Source organism: Branchiostoma lanceolatum, chromosome 4, assembly GCF_035083965.1.
Source record: "Branchiostoma lanceolatum isolate klBraLanc5 chromosome 4, klBraLanc5.hap2, whole genome shotgun sequence".
In the NCBI taxonomy this organism is placed as follows: domain Eukaryota; kingdom Metazoa; phylum Chordata; class Leptocardii; order Amphioxiformes; family Branchiostomatidae; genus Branchiostoma; species Branchiostoma lanceolatum.
This window is the reverse complement of record NC_089725.1, coordinates 13,072,401-13,098,944: the sequence shown is the minus strand read 5'-3', so window position 1 is coordinate 13,098,944 and position 26,544 is coordinate 13,072,401. Positions and strand designations below refer to the sequence as shown.

The 26,544-nt window shown below is 43.5% G+C and overlaps 2 protein-coding genes across 4 annotated transcripts; one reads left to right on the top strand and one right to left on the bottom strand.

Annotated features, from left to right (window-relative positions):
* Window positions 1–3,646: 3,646 nt before the first annotated feature.
* On the bottom strand, window positions 3,647–18,290 carry LOC136432662 (cytochrome P450 4B1-like). 3 transcript variants are annotated; one of them, XM_066424101.1, is made up of 12 exons: window positions 17,229–18,290; window positions 14,274–14,421; window positions 13,727–13,771; window positions 13,338–13,465; window positions 12,248–12,366; window positions 11,652–11,768; window positions 6,455–6,599; window positions 6,148–6,338; window positions 5,841–5,974; window positions 5,367–5,431; window positions 5,157–5,239; window positions 3,647–4,625 (listed from the first exon to the last, which is right to left on the bottom strand). In XM_066424101.1, the coding sequence occupies exons 1-12, from the start codon at window positions 17,427–17,429 to the stop codon at window positions 4,448–4,450; spliced, it is 1,554 nt and encodes a 517-aa protein (XP_066280198.1). In that variant the 5' UTR covers window positions 17,430–18,290; the 3' UTR covers window positions 3,647–4,447. The 3 variants fall into 3 exon arrangements, with proteins under 3 accessions (XP_066280198.1, XP_066280200.1, XP_066280199.1); XM_066424103.1 differs by lacking the exon at window positions 17,229–18,290 and adding an exon at window positions 14,513–15,480; XM_066424102.1 differs by lacking the exon at window positions 11,652–11,768.
* A 564-nt stretch (window positions 18,291–18,854) lies between these two features.
* On the top strand, window positions 18,855–26,124 carry LOC136432664 (cytochrome P450 4B1-like). Its single transcript, XM_066424105.1, has 12 exons — window positions 18,855–20,415; window positions 21,546–21,693; window positions 22,200–22,244; window positions 22,481–22,608; window positions 23,018–23,136; window positions 23,562–23,678; window positions 24,334–24,478; window positions 24,594–24,784; window positions 24,945–25,078; window positions 25,225–25,289; window positions 25,409–25,491; window positions 25,911–26,124. Exons 1-12 carry the CDS (start codon window positions 20,215–20,217, stop codon window positions 26,080–26,082), a joined length of 1,548 nt encoding a protein of 515 aa, XP_066280202.1. The 5' UTR covers window positions 18,855–20,214; the 3' UTR covers window positions 26,083–26,124.
* Window positions 26,125–26,544: the final 420 nt, after the last annotated feature.

The window sequence follows — 26,544 nt, the reverse complement described above, 5'->3', positions numbered from 1 at the left end:
AAATTCTAAACGACAGGAAGTACAGCAATACCTTTAAACCAGTAAACATCCAATCACAGCATCGGCAAACTCGGTGCGTCCAATCAAAGAGGTTATGGTCCTTGAATTTTTTGCAATTCGCATTCACAGCATATATCCGCTATTTTGCAGCTGCTTTGTACGATTTCCAGTACGGTTGAAAACTCTTTTTTGAAACGGACGAAAATTGTTGCGCGCGGATGTCATCCATATGTTGAACAAGCAGTTCTACTCCGCGTTCAGCGAAGGCACCACCTACACAGCGTCAGAGTTTAAAGACCGGTGCTCGCTGCCTGACTCCCGTGACGACTTCCCCTCCATGGATAACATAACCATCAGAGCCAACGGCATTGAGAAGCTCCTGGCAAGTCTGAACCCCACCAAAGCAGCAGGTCCAGACGGCATCACTCCACGCGTGCTGAGAGAGCTGGCTAAAGAACTTTCCCCCATTCTCACCACCATCTACCAGTCCTCGATGCGCACAGGTCAAGTACCCCAAGACTGGAAAGAGGCGCTGGTGACCCCAGTTTTTAAAAAGGGAGAGCACTACAAGGCGTCAAATTACCGCCCCATCTCCCTCACCAGTGTTCCCGCCAAGATCCTCGAACATGTCCTAGTCAGTGCCATCATGCAGCACCTCGAATCGAACAGTATTCTGTCTGCACAACAACACGGCTTCCGCAAGCACCACTCCTGTGAGACTCAGCTTCTCGAATTCGTAGAAGAAGCCTCCTCAGCCATGGAGAATGGTATTGCGACTGACGTAATCATCATGGACTTCGAGAAAGCATTCGATCGAGTGAACCACAGCCTCCTCGTGCACAAGTTAGACCACTACGGGATCCGAGGACGCACCAACAGCTGGATTGCGAACTTCCTCAGTGACCGCAAGCAGGCCGTGGTGGTCAACGGTGCCCAGTCAAGCTATGTGAGCGTGAGGTCGGGCGTCCCACAGGGCACGGTACTGGGACCGAGCCTTTTCCTCACTTACATAAACGATCTCCCGAAGCGGATCTCCTCCCCATCCCGACTATTTGCCGATGACACTGCTGTGTACCGGTTGATCGCCTGCCCTGCAGACCCAGTAAAGCTACAAGAGGACCTCAAGAAGCTGGAAGACTGGGAGCAGGAGTGGGACATGGCTTTCCATCCAGACAAGTGCATTCAGCTGCCCTTGACACGTGCTAGAAAGCCACTCAACGCGGACTCCAGCTACACCCTCCACGGTCACACCCTCAAGCGAGTGTCATCTGCTAAGTACCTTGGAGTTACCCTGCAGACAGACCTATCCTGGGGAACACACATTAACAACATATACTCCAAGGCCAACAGAACGCTGGGTTTCTTGAGGAGGAACCTGAAGGTGCTTTCCAGTAAGACCAAGGAACTGGCATACAAAACCCTGGTTCGGCCAATTGTAGAGTACGCCTGCTGTGTCTGGGACCCCCACACCACCGGGAACACCAACAAGCTCGAAAAGATCCAGCGCAGAGCTGCACGGTTCGTCCTCAACCGTCACAGAAACACTTCCAGTGTTTCTGACATGCTCGACCAACTACAGTGGGTCCCTCTACAAGACCGTCGCCGCTCCATCCGACTCACCATGCTTTACAAGATCAAGCACGGCCTGGCATGTGTGAGATGCGACGCCCTGAAACCCCTGGCTGACAGCAACAGGAGAAGACGGAGAGTTCACAGTCAACAGTACCAGCACTTCAACTGTCGTACTGACTACAGACTGTACTCTTTTTTCCCACGCACCGTCCGCGACTGGAATACATTGCCTGAAGCCACAGTCCAGTCCTCGTCCCTGGCCACCTTCGTCTCGAAGGTGTCCAGTTCTGCTTAGAACCTGACCCTTGACCCGTGACATGTCAGTGATGGCCGATATCCGGCCGATGGACATTATCGGAAGAAGAAGATATAATTAAATCAACATGGCCTAATTGAATTCAGATTTATTCCACTCAACCAGCGCACTACAAGTGTGGCAAATGCAACATGCTGTATCTCAAATAATGTACAAATCACGCTAGTTCTCCAACAAATGCAAACATTTCATCATTAGAAGCACGAATTAATAATTTGTGACACACGCTCTTTGATTCCAGGCGATGGGGAAAATCTGTCGTGCCGCGGGTCCAGTGAGAGGGGGGCTAACTGTTATAAAAGATTACTTTCATCAGCCACAACATGTCTATATTCACTATCCACCGAAGAGCCTACCTCTGCTATTTCTACAGGTACATGGAAATGGATAGACGGCGCCGCCGTGACCGGGTACAGCGCCTGGGGAGAGGGTGAGCCCGACGACCGCGGGGTCACCGCGGACTGTGCCCAGTACCTGGGGGACTCGCGCCGCTGGAATAGCGACGGCTGTCACTACCGATGGGGCCTCATCTGTCAAATCATACCATAAAGTTCGTATGACGAACTTATATGGCTTTTCGGAAATGTTTGTAATATCACTATCTTGTATGAAATGTAAATAATGGAAGGTATTACCAGACTATTATTTGTCAAGCGCAGCCATTGGTCAGAAGGAATCAGGTGATACCATTCACACTATATAAGGCAACGTGTAACCACACCCGGGTGTTAGTTATAGGCCTCCGCCCGCCGATGGAGTCTAAAGCGACCCACCCATCCAAACCCCGGGACATTTTCTCCGGGGACATAGATATCCGCTCAGGGGCGTTCGCCTCAGCCGATATGAATCTTTAGGCTCCAGACGGCAATTTCCGCATCACCCATTCCGGAGGACCTATGACTGCGCATGACAAATAGGAAACGATTTAGAACAGCTTTAGCTGTGTGGGAATGTATTATGCATAAGCAAGTAGCGTTTCATGAGTTACGAAATTATGGGGCTATGTCACCTTCGGTTGTAAACAACAAGCTGTTGAATTTCAATGACAAACTTAATTTCATTTTCAAATCTTATCATCTAAGCAAAGATACCCCTAAGCGCAGCAAGCTTTAGTTGAGTCACTGCAACTTGCATGAATCAGAAAGACATCATCTTGAAAAAATACGGCATGTCATTCTAATCATTTTTATCATTGTAATTTTAGATGCTCCGGACACCAGCAGGCGTTTGCTTACAGCCAGCAAAAGCGTGGGATGCACATGTTTTATTATAACATTGCACATTCATAATGTTAATATGAATTTGAGCACCACCAATACGTGATTGATGACGTAAATTGGAATGCGAACACCAGCAATCCCCCCAAATCGGTGCAATCTAAACTTTTTAAATGTGTGTGAGTTCAATTAGTACGTTAGCAATTCGACGTCTTGACGTGGTTTTAGAATTAGCACAAAACAAATATAGAATGTATCAGAAACAGCGATGGTGTACAAGATGGCACATGTATTTTGTAGGGGTGTGGCGAATGCAGATTGAATAGTATCATAAAAGAAGAAACCTTTGTATGTGTAAGGAAAAAATTGCGTTTTCAAACAATAAGACGTACTAACCATTGTGAATCAAACTGTCAAGTTAACAAGGTAGTGTTAATATGCAATTCTTTAATTTGTCCTTTTTGCCATTCTAGTCTGTTTCTTCCCATTTCCCAATTCGATTTTGTGATCACATGAATCCTAATGACAATGAAGGACAACATCACATTTTTTAATGTTTATTTAGCAATAGATGGTAGGTCCCATGCGTTATCTCAATTTGGTGCATTTATCATGATACCATTATACCCACCAATACATGTATAAAGACTTATGGCAGGAATATGAAAAAAAGTTTATATTCCAAACTTGATTTCAGTCATTTTACACACAAGCAATCAAACGATATGTGTTTTACATTTTCAAACACATATACTTGTGGATTGGAAAATTTCCTACGTATCTGGATTCCCCCAAAGTAAGGAGATTGCGCACGGATCCTAACCGGCTGCATTTATCTCATTTTTGTATGCGAGGGTTATTTCACTTGTATGTACTTACATTTACTATTTAAGTCCATTGAGATACATTCTGGTACATAAGAGGACAGTCTTGTGTCTAATGATTTACGTACGTCAGAATATTTCGGACATACAATCAAAAAGTGATATTCGTCTTCAATCAACTCTGGACAAAATAGACAAACCCTCTGGTCAATAGGATTTTTTTACGTCTCTCGGTTTCTATTCTTAATATGTGACAGGCAATTCTGAGTTTTGTGGTTGCCCTTCATACGTAAAGTCTGTTTATGTTTGAAAGGTAATTTTCTTGCTTATTATGATCGTTCAAGGTAGAAAGAAAAGATTGATTGTACCCTTGAGACATGTTATATAGGGATGAATTACCCTTCTAGTAGCTCTACAACTGGTCAGGGTTCTAGAAGGAGTAGAGTTGGGTACATATTTATGGACGTAAGGTTTTATGTACGGTGTGTTTAATGCACATTATTGGAGACAGGTCTGTGTTATGCCGAAAGAGGTTTGATCTTCAGAAAAAGGCCCGGCTTTTTAGCCCGCAGGATCAGTTTAGGGATAGGAATGGGCTCCGGCAGAGTGTCGTCAGGAGTCAGGCTGAACCGCTGCAGGATGAGCGCAACAGTTGTCTTCAACTCGTTCATGGCGAAGTGTTGTCCGATACAGTTCCTGCAGTAAATAGTTTGTCGAATAACACAACAATTAATTCAAGGATTAAACACTTGATTCCAATATCAAGGCTTATCATCTATTTTAATCGATTGTTGAACTTTGAACTATTCTTTGACTTTCTATGTGCTAACGTTTTTTTTCCAGTTTTGGGCTGGAACCGCAGCTATTTGTAAATCATATCATGATAGTAGGAGTTGTCATTTTACACAACCGAACGACTAAAATGTAAGTATCTGCCAACGTTTCGTTAGACCTTTGTCTACCTTCCTCAGGACAACAGTGACTGGAGCTACTTTTCGCCGCTAGGTGGCGCTGCACTGAGACGAATGCGGTCCCAAACGTGACTGGGTTTGTATCCCCCCCGTTTCATTCCGGTTTATGTGGAGTCATTATCATCGTAAGACGGTAGCAGAATGACTGAGACGAAGGCAGATACTTTACCTTTGGTTGACGAAAAATACATTGATTAATCAACCATTTAAGGGATATGTTAATGATGCTTCAAATCGTGTTCATCGTAGATCTAACCTCGGTCCGGCAGCGAAGGGAATGAATGCATATGGATGACGGTCCTTGGAGTTCTCGGGTGAGAATCGGAGCGGGTCGTACTCCTGTAATAGCAAATAAACGTGAGAGCTAGCAGCTGAAATTTTCTGCAAAAAATTCAATTGGCTTAACTGGTATCGATGTGTCTTGCTAACAATACTTGAAATAAGAATACGAATTAAAAAATCATACCGTATGGTTTTCCCAGACATGGGAATTGTGATGCAGGGTGTGGGTTGATATGTTGACTGATGCACCTATGTTGATATAAAAATATTAAATTCACTGTACGTGACTTAGACCACAACAACTGATGACGTTCCAAAATATTTTTTTTTTTTAATTTCTTTTTTCGATCTGCTTTTGGACAGACAAAGACGACATAGCACTGCACACAGGTTTTGAAAACTTATATTAACAGTGCCAGGTACAGAGAAGAAAGTCCCATTTTTACGCCTGGGTGGAGTTAAGAAAGTCATATAAAGTGCCTTTCCCAATGCACAACATCGGTGGTAGGGGATTCGAACCCGGGACCGCTGGGTTCTGGGTCGTGCCCCCTGCCGTTGAGCCACACGACCCCACAAAGTAATTAGTGCAAGGTGTGAAAAAGATGCAAATTAAGTCATTAACAGAGACTATGGATGTTCATACAAGTTATGACGCTACCTTTTGCAATTATCCTTCCATCTGGAAACGTTAGGGGGCTCTCCAGTTGACGGAATATCATGGGCACCGGAGGGAACAGTCGTAAGGCCTCCTTCACAGACATGGTGATGTACTTCAGAGATGGCAGAAGATCCCTACACAAAGGATAATGAAATAGAATAACAGGCCAATAACAACGATGCTACTCCTTGACCAATTTGCTGTTTCATGTTTTGTTTCCTCTCCCACCAGATAGCTGCACAGAGCAAACGAAAAAAAAAATATTTCCAATAATCGAAACAAGTATGAATATTTGACATGACCATACCACGTCACTTCCGTCCTCCCCTTCAGCACTTCCTGTGCCTCCTTCCTGCACTTCTCCTGATGTCCCGGATGACGAGCCAGACAGTACAGGGTCCAGGACAGCCCACTGGCTGTGGTGTCGTGTCCCTCGAACATGAAGGTGTCCACCTCGTCCCTGATCTCAGCATCTGTTAAACCGTTACCGTCTTCATCCTGCAGATATTCAAATCTCATGATATGATCAAATATATAAGAAACAATAAAGGACCAGATGGCCAAATAGCTTGAAAATGGCACACCTGTTTGGATGTCAGAAAAGTACCACAAACCTTCGCTTCCAAAAGTATATCCAGGAAGTCGAGATATTTCTTCCGGTTAGCTCTCTCCTCCCCGTCCCGCTGCATCAGAGCCTCCTTCCGCTCTGCGATGATTCTTTCTGCGTACTCGTGCACAAGTTTACAGGCTTTACGGTACCTTGAAAGGGAAATAAAACTCGCATCAATACATTGTATAAGTAGGCAATTCAATCAATACATGTACGAGCAGGAATCCAAGAGACTAATCCAAGATGGCGGCGACTTTTTGATAGCTGCGTGGCTCTGTTCCCCAAAATCAGAATTAGGGGCACTTTAACGACCCATCGACCTGCTATCGACTCACCAGATGAAGACCAAACATTCTGGGTGACTTATAAAGTGAAAATTGGAGACAATTCTGACGATCGCCTTCACATTGAAAGGTTTTCTCCATCAAGGGAGGGCACTGTATGGTAAGCCCGCGGCACCCCTCCCCACTCCCATCATGCCTAGATGTGAAGACTGCCGTGAGACAGGAGCCCAGCCCTGTCAGGGGGATCTTGTTCTTTGCCAGCGCTGTTCAGACAAGCGTTTCCCCCCTAGTGGGTCTGGATCCGAAGCGGTATGTAAAGATGTTATCATCAACGATCTGTTATGTTTTACTGTTAACAAGATGGACACTCTTCCGCTCGACATCATTACGAAGTTGTGTACCGAGACGTACATGGAAGAGGAAATAGAGACGGCTAAGAGACTTGTATTTGATACATGTAAGCCGGACGATCGCTACATAAAGCGAAAGGGAGCAGACAAGTCTACCGCCAATATGGAGGATATTCAGCGAGTTTTGCATTCTACTGCTCCTCCGTCGTTACCTACTTTCGTGTCAGCAACTCTCCACCTCCCCGCTGTGAATCTGGAACATGTAGACATCTCAGTTTGCATGCAAGAGCTTCAGATCGTGAGGCAGGAGATGAAACTGATTAGGGATTGCTCCATGGATTCGGTTAGAGTCCAGACTGAGCTTGTGGCCCTCAGGAAAGAGCTCTGGGAATTGAAAAACAGGCTGAGCTCTACTCCGCCGGCAGCGTCGTGTTCTGCTCCGCCGGCAGCGACGTGTTCTGCTCCACCGGCAACGTCGAGTTCTGCTCCGCCGGCAGCGTCGACTCTCACCAGGCCGAAGGAATCCTACGCCAATGCCGTGTCTGACACCTGCCCGTCGGAGACTATCCCTAAGTCCCTGCACGCGGGCGACTCTGGTCGGCAGGTGGAGAGGGCGCCTGCCACAAAGTCATCGCAGGCATCCCGACGTCGGGGCTACTCGAGTGGCTCTAGGCTGTAGCCCGACCGCAGTCCACCTCAGCTGGTGGCCACAGTGACCTTGACTCTGAGGGCTTCCGCCTGGTGCAGAGAAAGAAGCAGAGGTCCAGGGCAGTGGTGGGTACGGCGGTGTCGTCCAGTCTGTCTGCGGTTAAGTCAAGACCAGCGGAGATCTTTGTGACACGCCTTGAACCGGACACACTGACTCAGGATGTTGAAAGGTACTTGACTGATAACTTGTCGCAGAAATGCGCAGTTAACTGTTCTAAACTAACCACAAAATACGATGGGTATTCTTCGTTCCGTGTCTCTGTTGACTACAATGCTGTGTCGGAAGTCCTGTCCCCATCTTTCTGGCCATGTGGGATCCTAGTGCGCCGCTTTCACAGTAGGCGACGCTCTTCCACTTCTTAACCATGGACTTGAAACAGAAACTGCGGATTGCATCGTATAACTGCCGTTCTGCCAAGAACTCAGTTGGAACAATCAAAAGTCTATGTGAATCAAATGACATTATTATGTTGCAAGAACACTGGCTTCTGCCTGATGATATTCCTTTTTTAAGCAGCATTAGTCCTGAGTTTATGGCCTCCGGGAAATCTCCAGTAAATCTTGAAGCAGGGGTGCTACAAGGACGCCCGTATGGGGGAGTGGGGATCATGTGGAGAAAGACCCTATCTTCTGTCATATCTCCTGTTGACATTGATGATGATAGTCTCATTGCTGTTAGAATAGATTTGAATGGATGTCAATTACTTTGTGTATGTATATATATGCCTTGTGATATGCAAGCAAATACTGACTCATTTCTTGAGAAGCTGGGTAAACTTGAGGCACTCTTGGAGGATTATAATTCGTATGCTACGGTAATCTTGGGCGATTTTAATGCCTCTCCTACAAGTAGATTTGGTGTATTGTTACAGACGTTTTGCGAGGAAACTGGATTACACTGCTCAGACAGGGAACTTCTTCCGGCCGATTCTTACACTTACCTCAGTGATGTCCATGCTTCCACATCATGGATCGATCACTGTCTGGCAAGTGACACGGCTCACCAAAACATCAACAATATTCAGGTGTTGCATGATTATATCTCCTCTGATCACTTTCCACTCTGTATCTCTTTAGATGCAAATTTCCCAGCCATAGCTAAGGCTGCACACTCCGAGATTCCTCGCAAAATCACTGACTGGGCCAGGGCGATGCCAGGCCAAATAGACATGTATCGTTTATCTGTGGACAGTTTTCTGTCAAACGTGGAAATTACACTGGACGCAATGATTTGTAAGAATCCGAATTGTCAGGATCAAGCGCATACTAATGCCCTCAACCTGTTTACCTGCCAATTAATTGCCACTCTAAAAGATTCTGCAAATTCCACTATAACTCAAAGAACGGGTTGCAATTCCTTTACACCTGTCCCCGGATGGAATGAGGTTGTTAAGGATTTGCATACGGCTGCACGTGAGGCCTACATTCTTTGGAGGGAAAGTGGCCGCCCTCGATCAGGTCCGTTTTTTTCCTTAATGAATAAAGCCAGGGCAAAGTTTAAGTACGCCCTAAGACAGTGTAAACAGGAGGAAAACAGGGCAAGAGCCGACTCGACTGCGAAAAGTTTCAATGCCGGCCATACTAGAGAATTCTGGAAAAAGGTCCGTAGTACTAAATCCTCTCATTCTGTATTACCTAACACTATAGATGGTTGCTCTGGGGCTGAGCAGATCGCAGACATGTGGAGGAGTCATTTTGATAAACTGCTGAACTCTGTTAATAGTGAGGTACATAGACCTGCTGTTATGTCGGATTTGTCGACAGGTTGTCCTTTTGAATTTGATTCGGGGATGCAAATCTCTGTTGTGGAAGTATATGATATAATTAGAAACTTACCCAATGGAAAAGCGGTAGGGTCTGACGAAATCAGTAATGAACACCTTAAATATGCGGGGCCTAAGCTTAGCATATGCTTATCACTATTGTTTTCAGCCGCGCTTGTCCATAACTTCATTCCGAAAAGTATGTTAGATACTACCATCATTCCGGTTGTTAAAAACAAAACTGGTAATATTTCTGATAGTGATAACTATAGACCAATAGCAATTGCATCAGCATTATCCAAAGTTCTGGAGGCTGTTTTATTGAACAGGCTAGAGCCATATCTTCAAACCACTGCTCATCAGTTCGGTTTCAAACGTGGTCATGGTCTTGACATGTGTGTATTTACTTTAAAACAGACAATTGAGTACTACCGGGGTCTCGGCTCTCCAGTTTTTGCTTGTTTTTTAGACGCCTCCAAGGCTTTTGATAGGGTAAACCATTGGACCCTATTTAAAAAACTCCTTGACAGAAAGGTCCCGGTGTATTTGGTGAGGTTTCTGGTTTATTGGTACCAGAACCAAACAATGTGTATTAGATGGAACAATGTTTTGTCTCCCTGCTTTTATGTATCAAATGGGGTAAGGCAAGGGAGTCTGCTATCCCCGCTACTATTCAATGCATATATAGATGATTTAAGCTCGAGACTCAGTTGTACTAAAGTAGGTTGCTATATAGGAGGCTGTCTTGTGAACCATCTTTTTTACGCTGACGACATGTGTTTGTAATGTCCTAGCCTTAAGTCTCTGAAAAAACGTGTAAGTACTTGCGAGGACTTTGGTTTAGAAAATGATGTATTATTCAATGTAAACAAGACATGCTGCATGTACTTCCCGAGTGCTAGTTTGCCACTTTTACATCCGCTCCCGTCGATCAAACTGTATGGAGAGTGTCTGAGATTTGTGACATCATTTGTATATCTTGGAATTGCTATTAATGACAGACTGAGTGATGATGACTGTATCCTTGCCCAACTAAGGGGCCTGTATTGTCGAGCAAATACTATAATTCGAAAATTTTGTCTTTGTTCACCTACTATCAAGAAAACACTATTCACGTCTCACTGCTCCCAACTCTTTGGGGCGCAGTTATGGAATTCTTTTCGCTCGAGTGTTCTGTCGAAATGTCGAATTGCCTACAACAATTGTTTCCGTATAATTATGAGTTTCCCAAGATCTTGCAGCGCAAGTGAAATGTTCGTGTGCAATCATACCGATACCTTCGACGCCAGATGGCGTAAACAGTGCCACTCCTTTGTACATAGGATTTTCAATTCTTGTAATGCCATTATACAGTCCGTACTTAGGTCCGACTCTTTTTACAAGAACTCATTTTTCACCAACCTATGGAGCCGCCTCTACACATAGCCATAATATTGTTAGTTTGTCTCAAAATGTTGTATATAATCTTTGTTTTTCATGTTTGTCCCTATGTCATATGGGCCAGTGAGAGCCTGAAATAAAGAAATAATAAAATAGAAACAGTTGATGTGTCATGTCGACAAAAGTATGCATCGGACATTTTCGCACGTTACCTTTTTCTTTAGTGAACATTTTAAAAATGGGTATCAATGTTTTACATATTGTATCATTGTATAGCTGGCCTAATACAAAAATGCTGTTTGATAATGAGCCCACGTTACGCAAAGTCGCAACACACTCGTTAGACATCATCACCAGCATGCGGCGTTGCCCGTACGGGGTGTATCCCCGGCCGGGCCCCGAAGCCACAAATTTTTACCTCCCGGTGTCCAGCACTCTCCCAGTTTCTTACGAATAGCTTACGGTGTCTATTTGTTACCAGGCCCTGAGTTGATTTTAGCTTCAAGTTTGAAAAATCCCAGGCCCAAAAATTGTCCGGTAGCCGCGGGGTGTCCCATGGATTGGGTCACATAGGGGTCAGTCCGTAAACTGCCCGGCGGGCTCCCATTTCAAATTGTGACCGTAGCATAAGCTGCCGTAGGGTTCTTGCATCTTATCCTATAGCCATAGGTACGACTTGTGGATCAGCTACGTAGGATTACGAATGTACAACTTACTTCCTCCCGTCCGATGACATTGCGTAGATCAGGTCGATCCTATGAGAAATGGTTCTGCCTCTCTTCATAGTCAGGTCTGCCAGGTCGTACACGGCAGCAATGTAGTCGTTGGTCTTCCTACATTTTGTACGGTAAACAGATGATAGACCAATCCCAACTGTCCACCAACATTAGCTGTTCAACCAAGGCGGCAATCAGCGGTTTGACCATTGAAAGAGCGGTTGCATATCTACGTTTTGACTAAAGTGGGCGGGTCTATGGGATTGGTGTATTGATGATTGCTACAACACGAAGAAACATCCTGGGATCTTCCTTCATCATCACCAGGTGCTCGTTTGATCAAAGCTTGTAAATTTTGATTTTCAAGCTTTGGAAGTCCGAAAGCTATAAGATAGAACTAGAAAGCATGCAATTTTCTTTATCTTCTAAACTAGTGGTTTCTTCTATGTGATGAGCGGCCAATGAATTATTTCACCTCCACGCCACTGACAAATTTGCCACTTGTTTGCCATTATGCTAGAAGCTATAATATATTATGTAAAGGTAACGAATAGGCACATAATAAACAAGAGATCCTCAAAATATCACCCTTGTACCTTGTTTGACAGTCGGTGTGTTGACTGAGTGCACACTTTAACATACTGTCCAACGTCATCAAACCCATGTGGTGAAACACGTCAATAGACGATCCAGCCGTCAGATCTTCCCAGTTTTTCTGTAAAAAGAAGTGGGCAATGATATAGGGAATTTTTATTGACATGACAAAAGTACAGCGACTTTCGTAAGGTCTTCTACAACTATACATGCAAACAAGTTAACAAACAATGGTATACAAAATGATTAACCTAAGTACAAGTACATGAATACTTCAACATGTCGAGTTTAACGTATCACTTACACTACTAGTTCTTAGATCTAAACATTCTTTGATATCTTTACCTATTTGTACACAGTAATAATGTATTTGAATTTCTCTATAGACTGTAATGTATCACATTCTGTTGAACAAGCGGAAAGAAGGTTGAACAGCTTTGCCTTTGATATCATGATTGGTATCATGATATCGTGGATAATTTAGGATAAAGTGTTGTTCATCTTCAATTTCATTTGGACAGAATGGACGAAACCTCTGGTCACGGGGAATTTTATGGTATCTTCCGATTTCCACATTTAATCTATGACTACATATTCCTATCTTAGTGATTGCTCTACGAACTTCAAAATTATGTATATCCGATAGGTATTACATGAGGTGGCCCAAGAACACATGACTTACTGAAAAAGATACACCACGGTAACTTTCAAGATATCATGTAAAGTATACTTTGTTAACCCTAAGCAACATCAAACAGTATCCAACTTCAAAACAGTATTCAAAGATGAAGTCCCTCTGAAGACATAATTTCTATTACTGAAAGAACTTATTAAGCACAATATACTTACAGAATCTAGCTAAGAATCGCCGAGTAGAGTGGCACTTGTTATCATTGTACAGTGTTTTCGTAAGATTCGTTGTTTTCACTGGATACTTCAAAATCAGTATTGTACCCATCACGTTTAATGGGTAATTTTGACAAGAGCCGACAATGTTTGCTAATTGTTGGGAAATTAGCGCATAGCAAACACTTTGTCGTAGATTATTGCTTCATGAGCTCAAAGTCTAAAGTATGTTCCCATCACACTTACCAGCATGACGTTTGTACTCTCTGAGAAGAGCCTAACGTACGGCTTGAGGATCTCGAAGTGAAACCCCGGTGTGAGGAGGCGACGGTTCCGGAACCACTTGGGCCCAGCGGTGGTGAGAAGACCGTCTCCTGTTGGTAACCACGGACTACAGTTGTGCTTTCAGTAAGTAGGTTTATACCAAAAGTACATGACAACAATTCATAACGATTTCAATAAAGAATGTGATAAATAAGGAACATATTGTTTGCCATCTGCCTAAAGATACACAGATGGTTACCACATGTTTTGATTCCCCTACCTAAATCCCAACAAACAAACAAACAAACAAACAAACAAACAAACAATCAAAAATAGATCAATGAAATGATGCTGTCATATATCCAACTTACCTAGCCATGGTCGTAGGAAACCATAGGCGAACTCATCCTTTTTATCTGAAAAATATCACAACACATAATGATCTTTTACTTGCAAATTCATGCCCGTAGGCTAAAAAGTTAACAAGGGTAACGTGTCTATTCTATACATCTAGTAACTGATATTTCTACATACAATACTGAGGGTTTTGACCTCTTCTTTGGAGGCAATGGCTAATGAAAAGTCCCACGTTTCTAATAATTAGTGGGTTTTGTGATTTTAGTAGAAATGTGTATTTTTTTGTGTGGGGGATCTTCTAGATGGTGAAAGCTCGGAAATATAGTTTTAACTGTTTCGAAAAGCTTGTTTCTTTTGTCCTCATAATGAGGGCATTTAGAAATAAAATGTAGAAATTAGCATGTATTGGCATATATTGATTTATTTGAATGGTAGTAGACTAAAATATGAACAGTAACACGTAGGTTACATCGGTCAGACGTAGGGTCCATCCATCCAAAGAAGGAGGAAAAGAAGGATGAGACGAAAGAGGAAGAGAAGAAGAACAAATCAGCCCGTTACCTGACCGTGCCATTATAGCCCTGACGTAGTCGGGATGATACACAGCGCAATTTGTAAGGAAGGGGCCAAGGTGTATCAGATGAGCGTACTTGTAGTCGTCCGCCCATCCCACACCTTTCAGCATCAACTCTCCCCCCTCCGGACCGAGCTGTAAAAATCAGATCATGTTCGTGATTGGCATAAGCTTGACTACTTTGTGAGAGGAATGAAGGAGGCCATCTACATCAGGGCGCACCGACCTTCTTTCACCCGGGTCGGTGGGTGACATCGACTTCTAACAACCTAGTGGCGTCGCGGTGGCGCTGTGGCAGGGTGTTTGACCCACAACCCAGAGGTCCTGGTTTCGAATCCGGAGTCCCCTGATCTGACAAGAAACTAGAAAGAAACTAGAGTTCCACGACCTCACACCTTCGCCAAAAGATTTTAACCTTTACGACTGACGTATTAGGAGTGTTTCTCATCAATTATAAATCATAGCAGTTGATCGTCTTCACCCAAATAACAGAAGTCGTCCAAAGTATGAGCTTAAAAAAGGTTATGCAAACATATATAATCAATTATGCAAATGAGGTCATTATTAGCATAATTTGATTCAACGATGTTCACATTCACATAACTTCCAAATGCCACAAGTATGAAATTGCCATCATTTACCTGTATGGAATTCTAGTAGTTTCTCATTGATTATGCAAATTAGGCCTACAATTGCGTATTGCGAATCTTCCTCTCTTCCTCATGTCACATATTTGAATAGTCATATCATGGAACACAGCGGTTTTTAAAAATTGTCTCATTAATTATGCAAAGTAGAATCTGATTTGCATGATTATCGTCCAATCATACAAAGTATCACCTAAGCTATCTACCTACCAAAAATCATGAACATCCATCAGGCCCATCTTGAGTTATAGTATTTTCTCATTAATTATGCAAATGAGGTCCTCATTTGCATAGTTGATATCTATTAATGTTTCTCTCTTCCTCAGTTACATATATATGTCACATGTTTGAGAGTCCTATCATGGAATTTGGCGGCTGTATAAACTTTCCTCATTAATCATGCAAATTAGATGCTGATTTGCATAATAAGTATCTAATAATGTACATCATCACTCAAGTTATCTACTTACCAAAAATCATGACCATTCATCAAGCCCTTCTTGAGTTATTGCCTTTCAAAGTCTGAAGCAAAACCTGCTCCTGCAGTTCCAAAAAAGCCGCTAGGAAGCCAAAACCTATACCACTTACTCTCTGTCCAAAGAGCTACATACCATTAAAAAATCAGTACCATAGCATATCCAGAACACGAGATATCCAAACAGGAAGTTCCGCTGCAGTACCGTAACAAGCCGCTAGGGTACCCAAAATCTAATCATTTCCATGTCTCATCAAGACCTACCCACCTACCAAATATCAAGACAATCCATCCCAGCCTCCTTGAGTTATGCTGTTTGTTACAAACACACAAGTTACAAACACACAAACACACACAAACGCTACCCTATGCATAACCTTCTCGGCGAAGGTAACTACAAAGATTGTTATTGTACACGGCTTAAAGAGATGCATGTCCTTAGTTCGCTTTGAGCAGAAAAATAAGGGAACCAATACAATACAAAAGACCGCAACTTCTAAGGGAGAGGTTTTTAGGGCCACTGACCCAAAAAGACGAGGTTGCCTGTATCAAAGGTCAACATTCGTGCGGTCAGCATGTGTGCCTCATGACTCAAGTGACCCCGTAACCACATTGTCCAGATAGCGAAATGCACCCTCAATGGCCGGGTGACATGGCAATACTGTCGTGTTAAACTTATAATACAGAGTGCAAAAGTCACATCATTTCTTCGTATCATCATGGATACAATACTTCAGAAACCTAGGGGGGATTAGGGTATTGGCGCAGGCGCCTAGACCCCAAAAATAAACAGGGCATTAAAACATTGAAAGCCTTTCTTGGTGGGATTTTTGGTGAACTCTTGGCAAGTCTGGGGTGGGTATGACAGGCCAGACCTCATAATTATAGAATTTGTTGACAAAAACGACCTTTCTTCATCTTTTTGCCTTCTGGACCCCCGGGAAATAGTGTGATGGTCGCGAGCGGGCCCTTATAAGGCAAATGGACTGACTCAAGTGCTCTCGCTCGGGGGTGTTTCCCCGGAGACTAGCCGTATAGAAGTTCTCGTAATTCTGATAGATGACAGTCGTCTACAGAACTGGTAAGAATTTGAGGGCAAGTTTTCTTGGTCAGAATCTTTGGTTCCTGAGATAATGACACCTAATTTCTGTCAACTTCCCCATGGGAATGCATGTATTATTGGCCCAAATTGGATTGCTCTAATTCCACCCCCCCCACGTTGCTCGTAGGACCATTGCACATGTATTGTGACGATATCGTGGCGACATGAATCACTCGCTGCTTTTTATAAGTATAAATATGTGTATGACTAATATCACTAATTACACCTGTCATGTTCTTTGCTGGACGACGATGATGATGAAATTAATAAATGCTTATAATGGGGCAAGAGGGATTTTCCATGAACATATTTACGTTCGTTTAAGAACCCGTGAATGAAAGATGAGCTTTCATACTTACAAACCAGATACAGTCTTTTTCTTGTTATTTTCATATTCTACAGGTTCTCAGCTTTCCAGAAATGTATAGTTTTACCTATCTAGCATTAATATTAAGCACTTTACAGCCCCGAAACAATTCCAAGGTGGGGGCACCTGAAGCCCGAAAATTTTAGTTACGATTCCTGTATGCACGTGAAAATTTTATCCCGTCCTTTAAGGGTTAAGCTGAAACTTAATCGATATATATATATATATATATATATATATATAAATATATATATATATATATATATATATATATATTCATTTTGCAATCAGGGTTACAAGTTATTGAATTCAATATGAATATCCCAACACATTTTCAAATGGTAAACGTACCATGACCAGGTGACCGAGCAGCCAGTGACCCCCGGGAGGAGCGGGAAAATCCGCCGCCATGGTCCGGTTACGCCTCACCGTCCGCCACAGACCCACCGTGACCTTCAGCAGCGTTACAACGAACACAACCACCGCGCAACAACATGTTAGGGTGGCAACGGTGGTCCCTGGACTACTGAGGAGAGCGTCTGTTACAGCCATAGCGCTGTGGCACCAGTGTACGTAGAGGGGTATGTTTTGGGCCAAATGCAGTATCAAGGTATCAAGGTAAGTTCAAAGGTAGAGTGCAAGTGGTAGGGTCTACGCGAGGGGGCGCACCTGTCTCGGTTATTGGAGCAGGTGTAGGGTATTGGTGAGATGTCCCAATGATTTGATTGGATGCACCGATTTCACGATGCTGTGATTGGATGTTTACTGATTCAAAGGCAAGGTATTGCTGTACTTCGAATTCCCATATCTGACTTTAATTTATACCATCAATTATTTGATGATCATTGTCTATCGTTATCATATTTTATGTATTACTTCACTATATTATTCATAATCTATAATCAAGTTTGATAAGTCTAGACGAGAAGGGCCTAGTATAAGCTATATACGCTTTTTTCTCCTCCTGAGCCCGTTTTTATCTATTGTTTATCGTATTATATATCATAAATTTTCTTCTTGTGCAAATAAATAAACAAACAAACAAACAAACAAACAAACAGACAAATAATTACTTGTCCCGGTGGACTGCCGGCAACCGGAGGGGTCCCTCGCGGTGTTCTCACGTTGAGGTCACGGCGTCGTTTCGTCCGCGGAGCCCGGGTAGAATTTAAGTCAGAACTAAATTTTTCTCGGGTCCCCACCGGTCCCCAAAATAGCCCGGTAGCCGCAGGGTGCCCCACGGGGCCACGTGGGGGCCACGCCCGGAAGTGCAAAAAAATGGTCCGGGAACTACCCGGCAAGGCCCCTTTTTCCAATTGTGACCGAAGCATTAGCGGGGAGAATCTGATCGTCGAACCAACAGCACGGTATCTCCAACGTGCGCTCTGGTTCCATCTTAACACGTGTATAATATAATAATAATAATATCAGGTGTATTTGCAGCCAGTGCCACAGGCAGGTACCCAATGTGTAGGGTAATGAGGCTGTTTAACGTGTTCGAGGCACCTCCTCGAGCACGGGACCCCCGTTTTACGTCCCTCCCGGAAGACGATTTCGTGGAAAGCTTCGTGAGGCTACAGCAATCCGGACGTCCTTGGTTGGTCTCCCATCCAAGCACTGTCCGGACCGCGCGTTGCTTAACTTCCGAGATCGAGGGATCGGGTGTATCCAACGCGCCACGCGGCCGTAGCGTATGCCGTTATTGTAATCTGCACAAATGATAACGTGACTTTAGAGCTTGAATATTCGTGCCGATGGGACCGTAAAAACATGACCGATAAGAAGATATCGTTTTTTTTTATTTGAAAAGTACAGTGCACGTGGTAAGGTCTGCGCTAGAGGGCGCTCCTGTCTTGGCAAATAGAAGTTGCTAATAAGGGAAGCCAATCTACAGGATGCATTTATTGGATGCACTGATTCCACCGATGCTGTGATTGGATGTTAACTGATTCAAAGGTATTGCTGTACTTCCTGTCAAATAGATTTTTTACACTATCTACCGGACTTTTTTGTCAAGGGGTACGGCGATCTTCGGTATATTTCAAAGAAAAAGATTCGCCTGCAAATGATAGAATTCGGCGAGCGAGTCTAAAGATTGATGGAAAATAGACATATATTTTACAATTGCCTTCATATTCTAAATAAATCACCATTAGCATAATTTATGTCCAGGTGTATTCACCTTTCCTAAAGGTACTGCGGCTACACCTCAAATATGACATCCGTAGCATTTACCGTAAGAGAAATATAAGTTTCCCATAGATTATGCAAATGAGGTCTTCATTAGTATAATTCATGTCCAGGTGTTTTCAGCTTTTCTAAAGGTACCTACATCTGAAATATGAAAAAGGTTGATGAGTATTTTTGTCCTAAAACAGGCAGTTGCGGCACACATTCTTGACCCGGAAACGCACATCCGGTATAGAGAAAAATCCCATGTAACGTTAGTGCCCATCCTAACTGCTCATTCCGGCGTGTAACAACTGTTGCCGTACGAGCATGAATTACACAGAGGTCTGTGGTGAAGACTGTGCCAGGGTGGCCTAGTGTCGTTCGCTTGCGCCTTTCTCCTTCTAGTGCAGTCCACTTCAAAGATAAACTCGTCAAATGTTCGCCATAACTGACCATAGAATAGTCAGAAAAATCAAACACGGTGCGGAAAAAAAAAGGGCAATCTATAGCGTTCGCGCGATGTGCAAAATAGGGAAGTAAATACGCAGCGTCGAATTCCATATAAATTACGCCATTCGTGATATCCACAGTGCACTTGCTGTTACGAGTTTTGCCGCCTGTTTAACACCGTGCGAGCATGATTTACACTGAGGTCTGTGGTGAAGACTTGTGCCAGTTCGCTTGCGTCTTTCTCCTTCTAGTGGAGTCCACCTCAAACATAAACTCGTCAAATTTTCGCCATAACTGACCATAGAATAGTCAGAAAATCAAACACGGTGGGAAAAAAACAAGCGGACAATCTACGCGATGTAGAAAATAGGGAAGTAAATACGCAGCGACGAATTCCATATAGAGGGGGATAAGAAAAAAATAATTCTTCTTTGAGATATATCGCAGGTCGCCGTGGCTCTTGACAGAAACGTCCCGTGGATAGTGCAAAATATCTATAGCACAGCAATCCTTTGAATCAGTAAACATCCAATCACAGCATCGTGAAATCGGTGCATCCAATCAAAGAATCCTGTCAATAGCCTTGTACACTTACTCCACAACTTCTGTTTGCCAAGACAGGTGCGCCCTCTAGCGTAGACTCTACCACTTGCACTCTACCTTTAAACTTTGGCCTAAAAACATACACATCTACGTACACTGGTGCGGCAACGCTATGGCTGTAACAGACGCTCTCCTCAGTAGTCCAGGGACCACCGTTGCCACCCTAACATGTTGCTGTGCGGTGGTTGTGTTCGTTGTAACGCTGCTGAAGGTCACGGCGGGTCTGTGGCGGACGGTGAGGCGTAACCGGACCATGGCGGCGGATTTTCCCGCTCCTCCCGGGGGTCACTGGCTGCTCGGTCATTTGGTCATGGTACGTTTTATACCATTTCAAAACGTGCTGTGGTATTCATATTGCAGTCAATAACTGCTAATAACCCTTATGGCAAATAGAAATGGATATCAATTAAGTTCCAGCTTAAATGAAAGCTCTTCTCCCATTGGTTCCGTACATGAACGTAACTATGTTCATGGAAAATCCCTCTAGCCCTTTTAGACAAGGAAAATGAAGGGTAAGTTGCGGTATATTATAAGCACGTATTAATTTCATCATCATCATCTTTCTGCAAAGAACAGGACAAGTGTATTCAGTTATGTTAGTAATACACATATTTACAGCATTACTTTCTGCTGCTAATACCCGGTTTTCAACACCTAAAACAGCGGGTCGTCATGTCGCCACGAGATCGTTATAATATATGTACAATGGCCCAATGCGCAATGTACAGTTCTGAAGTATTTCATCCATAATGCGAAGAAATAGTGTGACTTTTTATACACTATATGCTGTACAGCGGCAGTGTTCCATGAACGTACATTGTACATTTGGCTACCTGGACACTGTGGTTCAGGGGTCACTAGAGTCAGGAGGCATACGTGCCGACCGCACGAACGTTGACCTTTGATACAGGCAACCTCGTCTTTTGTCGTACAATACAAGCATCACATCATGCTCAAATTCCGTGGAGCCAGTGACCCGGATTCGCGCCCGGGCCTGGACACGACTGGAAAATACTTTGCTTTGCTTTACTTTACTTTACTTTACTTTACTTTACTTTACTTTACTTTACTTTACTTTACTTTACTTTACTTTACTTTACTTTACTTTACTTTACTTTACTTTACTTTACTTTACTTTACTTTTGAATTACTTAACTTTACTTGAGATGTAAACTCAAAATCTCCAACTAAAAAAAAATTGGACTCGAAGAAATTTTCGACTAACACATGGTCTTCTTCAGCTGGCTGCCCCAATCGCTCTGGACACGTGACTTTATGCACCTGTGACGTCAACAATGGGTCAAAGGTTGTTGGAAGTCGATATCACCCACCCCCCTCCAGGTTGAGAGACGGATGGTGAGCCCTCATGTAGATGGCTTCCTTTACTCCTCTCACGAAGTAGTCAAGTTTATGCTAATCACGATCATGGTCTGATTTTTACAGGCCGGTCCAGACGGAGGAGAGTTGATGTTGAGAGGTCCAGGGTGGGCGGAGGACTACAAGTACGCTCACGTGATGCACGGTGGCCCCCTTATTACTCACTGCAGTGTGTACCATCCCGACTACGTCAAGGCTGTAATGACACGGTCAGGTAACAGGCTGATTCTTTCTTCTTCTTTTCCTCGTTCTTCTCATCCTTTTCCTCCTTCTTTGTTTTCTTTTTAATGAATGTAAAGCAAAGAAATTGGCGAACCACTAAGCGCCCGGTCACATAGTACGATCGACTCTTAGTCGTGCATGTGTCGTACAAAATCCAGCCATCTTGTTACGGAAAAGGCTGTCTTAGATCCTTGTCGGCAGTTGTTGTCACAGCATGTCTGGTAATTGTCCGACATCAAAATCGTACGACGACCTGCATGCGACGAATGCGACCACGCCATACGGGAACATACGGCTTACAGTATCTGAAAAAGATGCTTACTGTTATTCTACTGTAATATATACCTGACGATATATTGGACGATGGATGGATAGTACGTCCATTCTGACCCACGAACTAGACATTCTTACTGTCCATCTTTTAATCTTTTATTTTATGACATTTCCAATGAATCTACACATGTCACAACACATGCTACATGCTGGAATATTTTACAGACAAAAAGGACAAGTTCGCCTATAGCTTCCCGCGACCATGGCTAGGTAGGTTGGATTATTTATTCGTTAATTTGTTTATTAGAATTAAGGAGGGGGCGGGGACACAACAGGTCGTAACCATTTTTGCTAGTGTATATTTTGTAACTTTCGGTAGATAGCAAACGATATGTTCCGATGAATGTATCGCATTTTTTATTGATATCGCTTTACATTCTTGTCATTTACATTTTGATATAAACGTACTTAGTAAAAGCATAACTGTAGTCTATAATTACCAACAGGAGACGGTCTTCTTACTAGCGCTGGGCCCAAGTGGTTCCGGAACCGCCGCCTCCTCACACCGGGGTTTCACTTCGAGATCCTCAAGCCGTACGTTAGGCTCTTCTCAGAGAGCACAAACGTCATGCTGGTAAGTGTGATGGGGACATACTTTAGACTTTGAACCAATGATACAAAAATCCAATGGCCTACAGAGAGCAAATATTACTTGGTCATTGTCAAAACTGTCGTTAAACGTGCTGGGTAAAATATATAAATGTAAATATTGAAATATCCAGTGAAAATAAAGAGTCTTACTAAAACACCGTACAATGATAATAAGACACATTATTTTGCTCGACAACTGTTATCTACTAGTAGGTTCTCGAATAAAATTGTGATTTATGATTTCTTTAAGTAATAGGAACTGCTGTCATCATCTTTGAAGGCAGTTTTTAAGTCAAATGCTGGTTGTTGCTGCTCAGGGTTAACAAAAATCACTGTACAATGATAAGTAGTGTTCCTGGGCCACCTCATATCATTGCCCGCTTATTTCACAGACAAACTGGGAAGATCTGACTGCTGGATCATCTATTGACGTGTTTCACCACATGAGTCTGATGACGTTGGACAGCATGTTAAAGTGTGCACTTAGTCAACACACAGACTGTCAGACAAGGTACAAGGGTGGAAATTTGGATTCTTTGCAAATTATTTACTTATTTGTTACCTTTACTAGCTTCTAGGCATAATGGCAAAAAAGGAAAATTTGTTAGAAGTTAAGAAATCACTAGTCTAGAATATAAAGAAAATTGCATCCTCTAGCTCTGCCTTATAGCTTCCAGACTTCCCAAGCTTGAAACCCCAAATTTTCAAGTTATGATTCAACGAACAATGTGACAATGAAGGAAGATGTTTCTTCGTGTTCTAGCAATTATCAATACACAGATTCCATAGACCCGCCCACTTAAGTCGAAACGTAGAAATGCAACCGCTCTTTCATTGATCAAATCGCCGATTGCCGCCTGGCTGTCATTGGTTATACAGCTAATTTTGTTGGACAGTTGGGATCGGTCTATCATCTGTCTTCTGTACAAACTGTAGGAAGACCAACGACTACATTGCTGCCGTGTACGACCTGGCAGACCTGACTATGAAGAGAGGCAGAACCATTTCTCATAGGATCGACCTCATCTACGCACTGTCGTCGGACGGGAGGAAGTAAGTTGTACATTCGTAATCCTAAGTCGCAGATCCAGAAGTCGTGCCTAGAATAAGCTTGCAAGAATCCCACGACAGCTCGTGCTACGGTCGCAATTGGAAAAGGGGGTCCGTCGGGTAGTTTACGGGCTGTTTTTTTTTGCACTCCCGGGCGTGACCCCTACGTGACCCCTACGTGGCCCCATGGGTACGGCTACGCATACCGGGGAATTTTGGGGCACGGCCGGGCCCTGGGATTTTGTTAGCTCAGAGTTAAAATTAATCCGGGACCCGGTAACGAATAGATACCATAAGCTAACCGTGAGAACACTGAGAAATACACTCAGGCAGTCCGGATCCACCGGGACAAATTTGTGATCTAGGGCCCAACCGGGAATGTACGGGCACCGGCGCAAATGTGACCCTAGCATAATATGTTTTTTTGCCTGCTAGTGATGAGGTCTTGCGAGTGGGTTGCAACGATATTGACTTTACGTAGGCATTATCAACCAGCATGTTCGTATTAGGCCAGCTATATAATTATACAATATGTAAAACATTGATACGTTTTCAAAAAGTTTACGAAAGAAAAAGGCAACATGCGAAAATGCCCTGTGCATGCGTCTTGCACATGTAGCTTGACTTACTTCCTTATACAGTATATGTTCATTTGAAGGTACCGTAAAGCATGTAAACTTGTGCACGAGTACGCAGAAAGAATCATCGCTGAGCGGAAGGAGGCTCTGATGCAGCGGGACGGGGAGGAGAGAGCTAACCGGAAGAAATATCTCGACTTCCTGGATATACTTTTGGAAGCAAAGGTTTGTGTAGTTTTCTGAAATCCAAACAGGTGCACCATTTGCAAGCTATTTAGCAATCAGGCCCTTGATTGCCTTTTATGTATTTGATTATATCATGAGATTTGAATATCTGCAGGATGAAGACGGTAACGGTTTAACGGATGCTGAGATCAGGGACGAGGTGGACACCTTCATGTTCGAGGGACACGACACCACAGCCAGCGGGCTGTCCTGGACCCTGTACTGTCTGGCTCGTCATCCGGGACATCAGGAGAAGTGCAGGAAGGAGGCACGGGAAGTGCTGAAGGGGAAAACGGAAGTGACGTGGTATGGTCATGTCAAATAAGTCATACTTGTTTCAATCATTGGATATCTTTTCTTTCTCTCGCTCTGTGCTATCAATTGGAAGAATAAACAGAACTTTAAATTGGTCAAGGCGTGGCACCATTTTCATTACTTTTATTTTATTTCATTATCCTATGTGAAGGGATCTTCTGCCATCTCTGAAGTACATCACCATGTGTGTGAAGGAGGCCATGCGCATGTTCCCTCCGGTGCCCGTGATATTCCGTCAACTGGAGAGCCCCCTAACGTTTCCAGATGGAAGGACACTTCCAGAAGGTAGCGTCATGACTTGTATGAACATCCATGCTCTCTGTTTGTTGAAGTAAAATTGGAATGAATTGCATCTTTTTCACGCCAATTGCTTTGGAACGTCATGAATGTTGTGGTGTAAGTCACCGTGAACTTATTTCCCTTTTAATTAGGAGCAACCGTCGTCATAACAACCAACACTGTGCATCACAATTCCCATGTCTGGGAAAACCATACGGTATGATTTGTTAATTCTATTCTATTCCAATTATTTTAAAACATATCATCATTATTATTCATTGAGTTTTTTTGTAGAAAACTTCAGCTGCTAGCTCTGACGTTTATTTGCTATTACAGGAGTACGACCCGCTCCGATTCTCACCCGAGAATTCCAAGGACCGTCATCCATATGCATTCATCTCCTTCGCTGCCGGACCAAGGTTAGATCCATGATAAACATGATATGAATCATATCCCTTGAAAATTTTATCAGCTTGATGAATCGATGGATATTATGAGTTATGTTTCGTCAACCAAAAGTAAAGGACCACCGTCTCCCTCTGGGTAACAATGACCCACGTGGGGGGGGGGGGGGGGGGTACATATCCAGTCACGTTTGGGACCGCATTTGTCTCAACGCAGCGGCACCTAGCGGCGAAAAGTAGTCATTGTTGTCCTGAGTGCTGTGAAATAAGAACTCCTACAGTTACTATGTATCCTTGATGTGATTTACAAATAGCTACGGTTCCAGCTCATACTACAAAAGGTTAGCTCTTCAAAGGTCAAAATCATCATTCAAAGTCAAATGGAATCAATTCTTTAATCCTAATTGAATGTTGTGTAACTCTATTTGCTGCAGGAACTGTATCGGCCAGCACTTCGCCATGAACGAGTTGAAGACAGCTGTTGCGCTCATCCTGCAGCGGTTCAGTCTGACTCCTGGCGACACCCTACCGGAGCCCATTCCTGTCCCTAAAGTAGTCATGCGGGCGAGACAGCCGGGTCTTTTCCTCAAGATCAGTCCACTCTAGTCTGTGTAACAAACTCCCACTGTCCATGGCTCTATGGAGCACCACTCCACAGATCTAGAGTTTGTAGCCGTTCATCTCTAAACCAGGATATTCCTGTTAATCCAAGCTGTAGATGGCAAAACGGAGATCTTCAATCATTCATAGTAGGTTATGCTTTTATACTGTGCAGTGAAACGGCAATGAAACCCAGCCAGTTTCCTGCGAGAAGAAATAAATAGGCGAAGGGAAACCTTGACCTAAGGCATTGTAAGGTAAATAAATCAGAGATTATTTTCTACTATACTGGCTTCGCCTTTTTTTTTTTTACGGTTCTCAGTGGCAAATGTGCTAGATGTTGGAACATCGGCAACCAAATCCGTATGGTGTTTTTGGCACCCAGTTCGACAGATTAGCCGAGTAAGCTCGGTGGGCGTCACTCCACCGTCCGGGACGGTAGTGTAAAGTGCCTTTCCTAAGGGCACA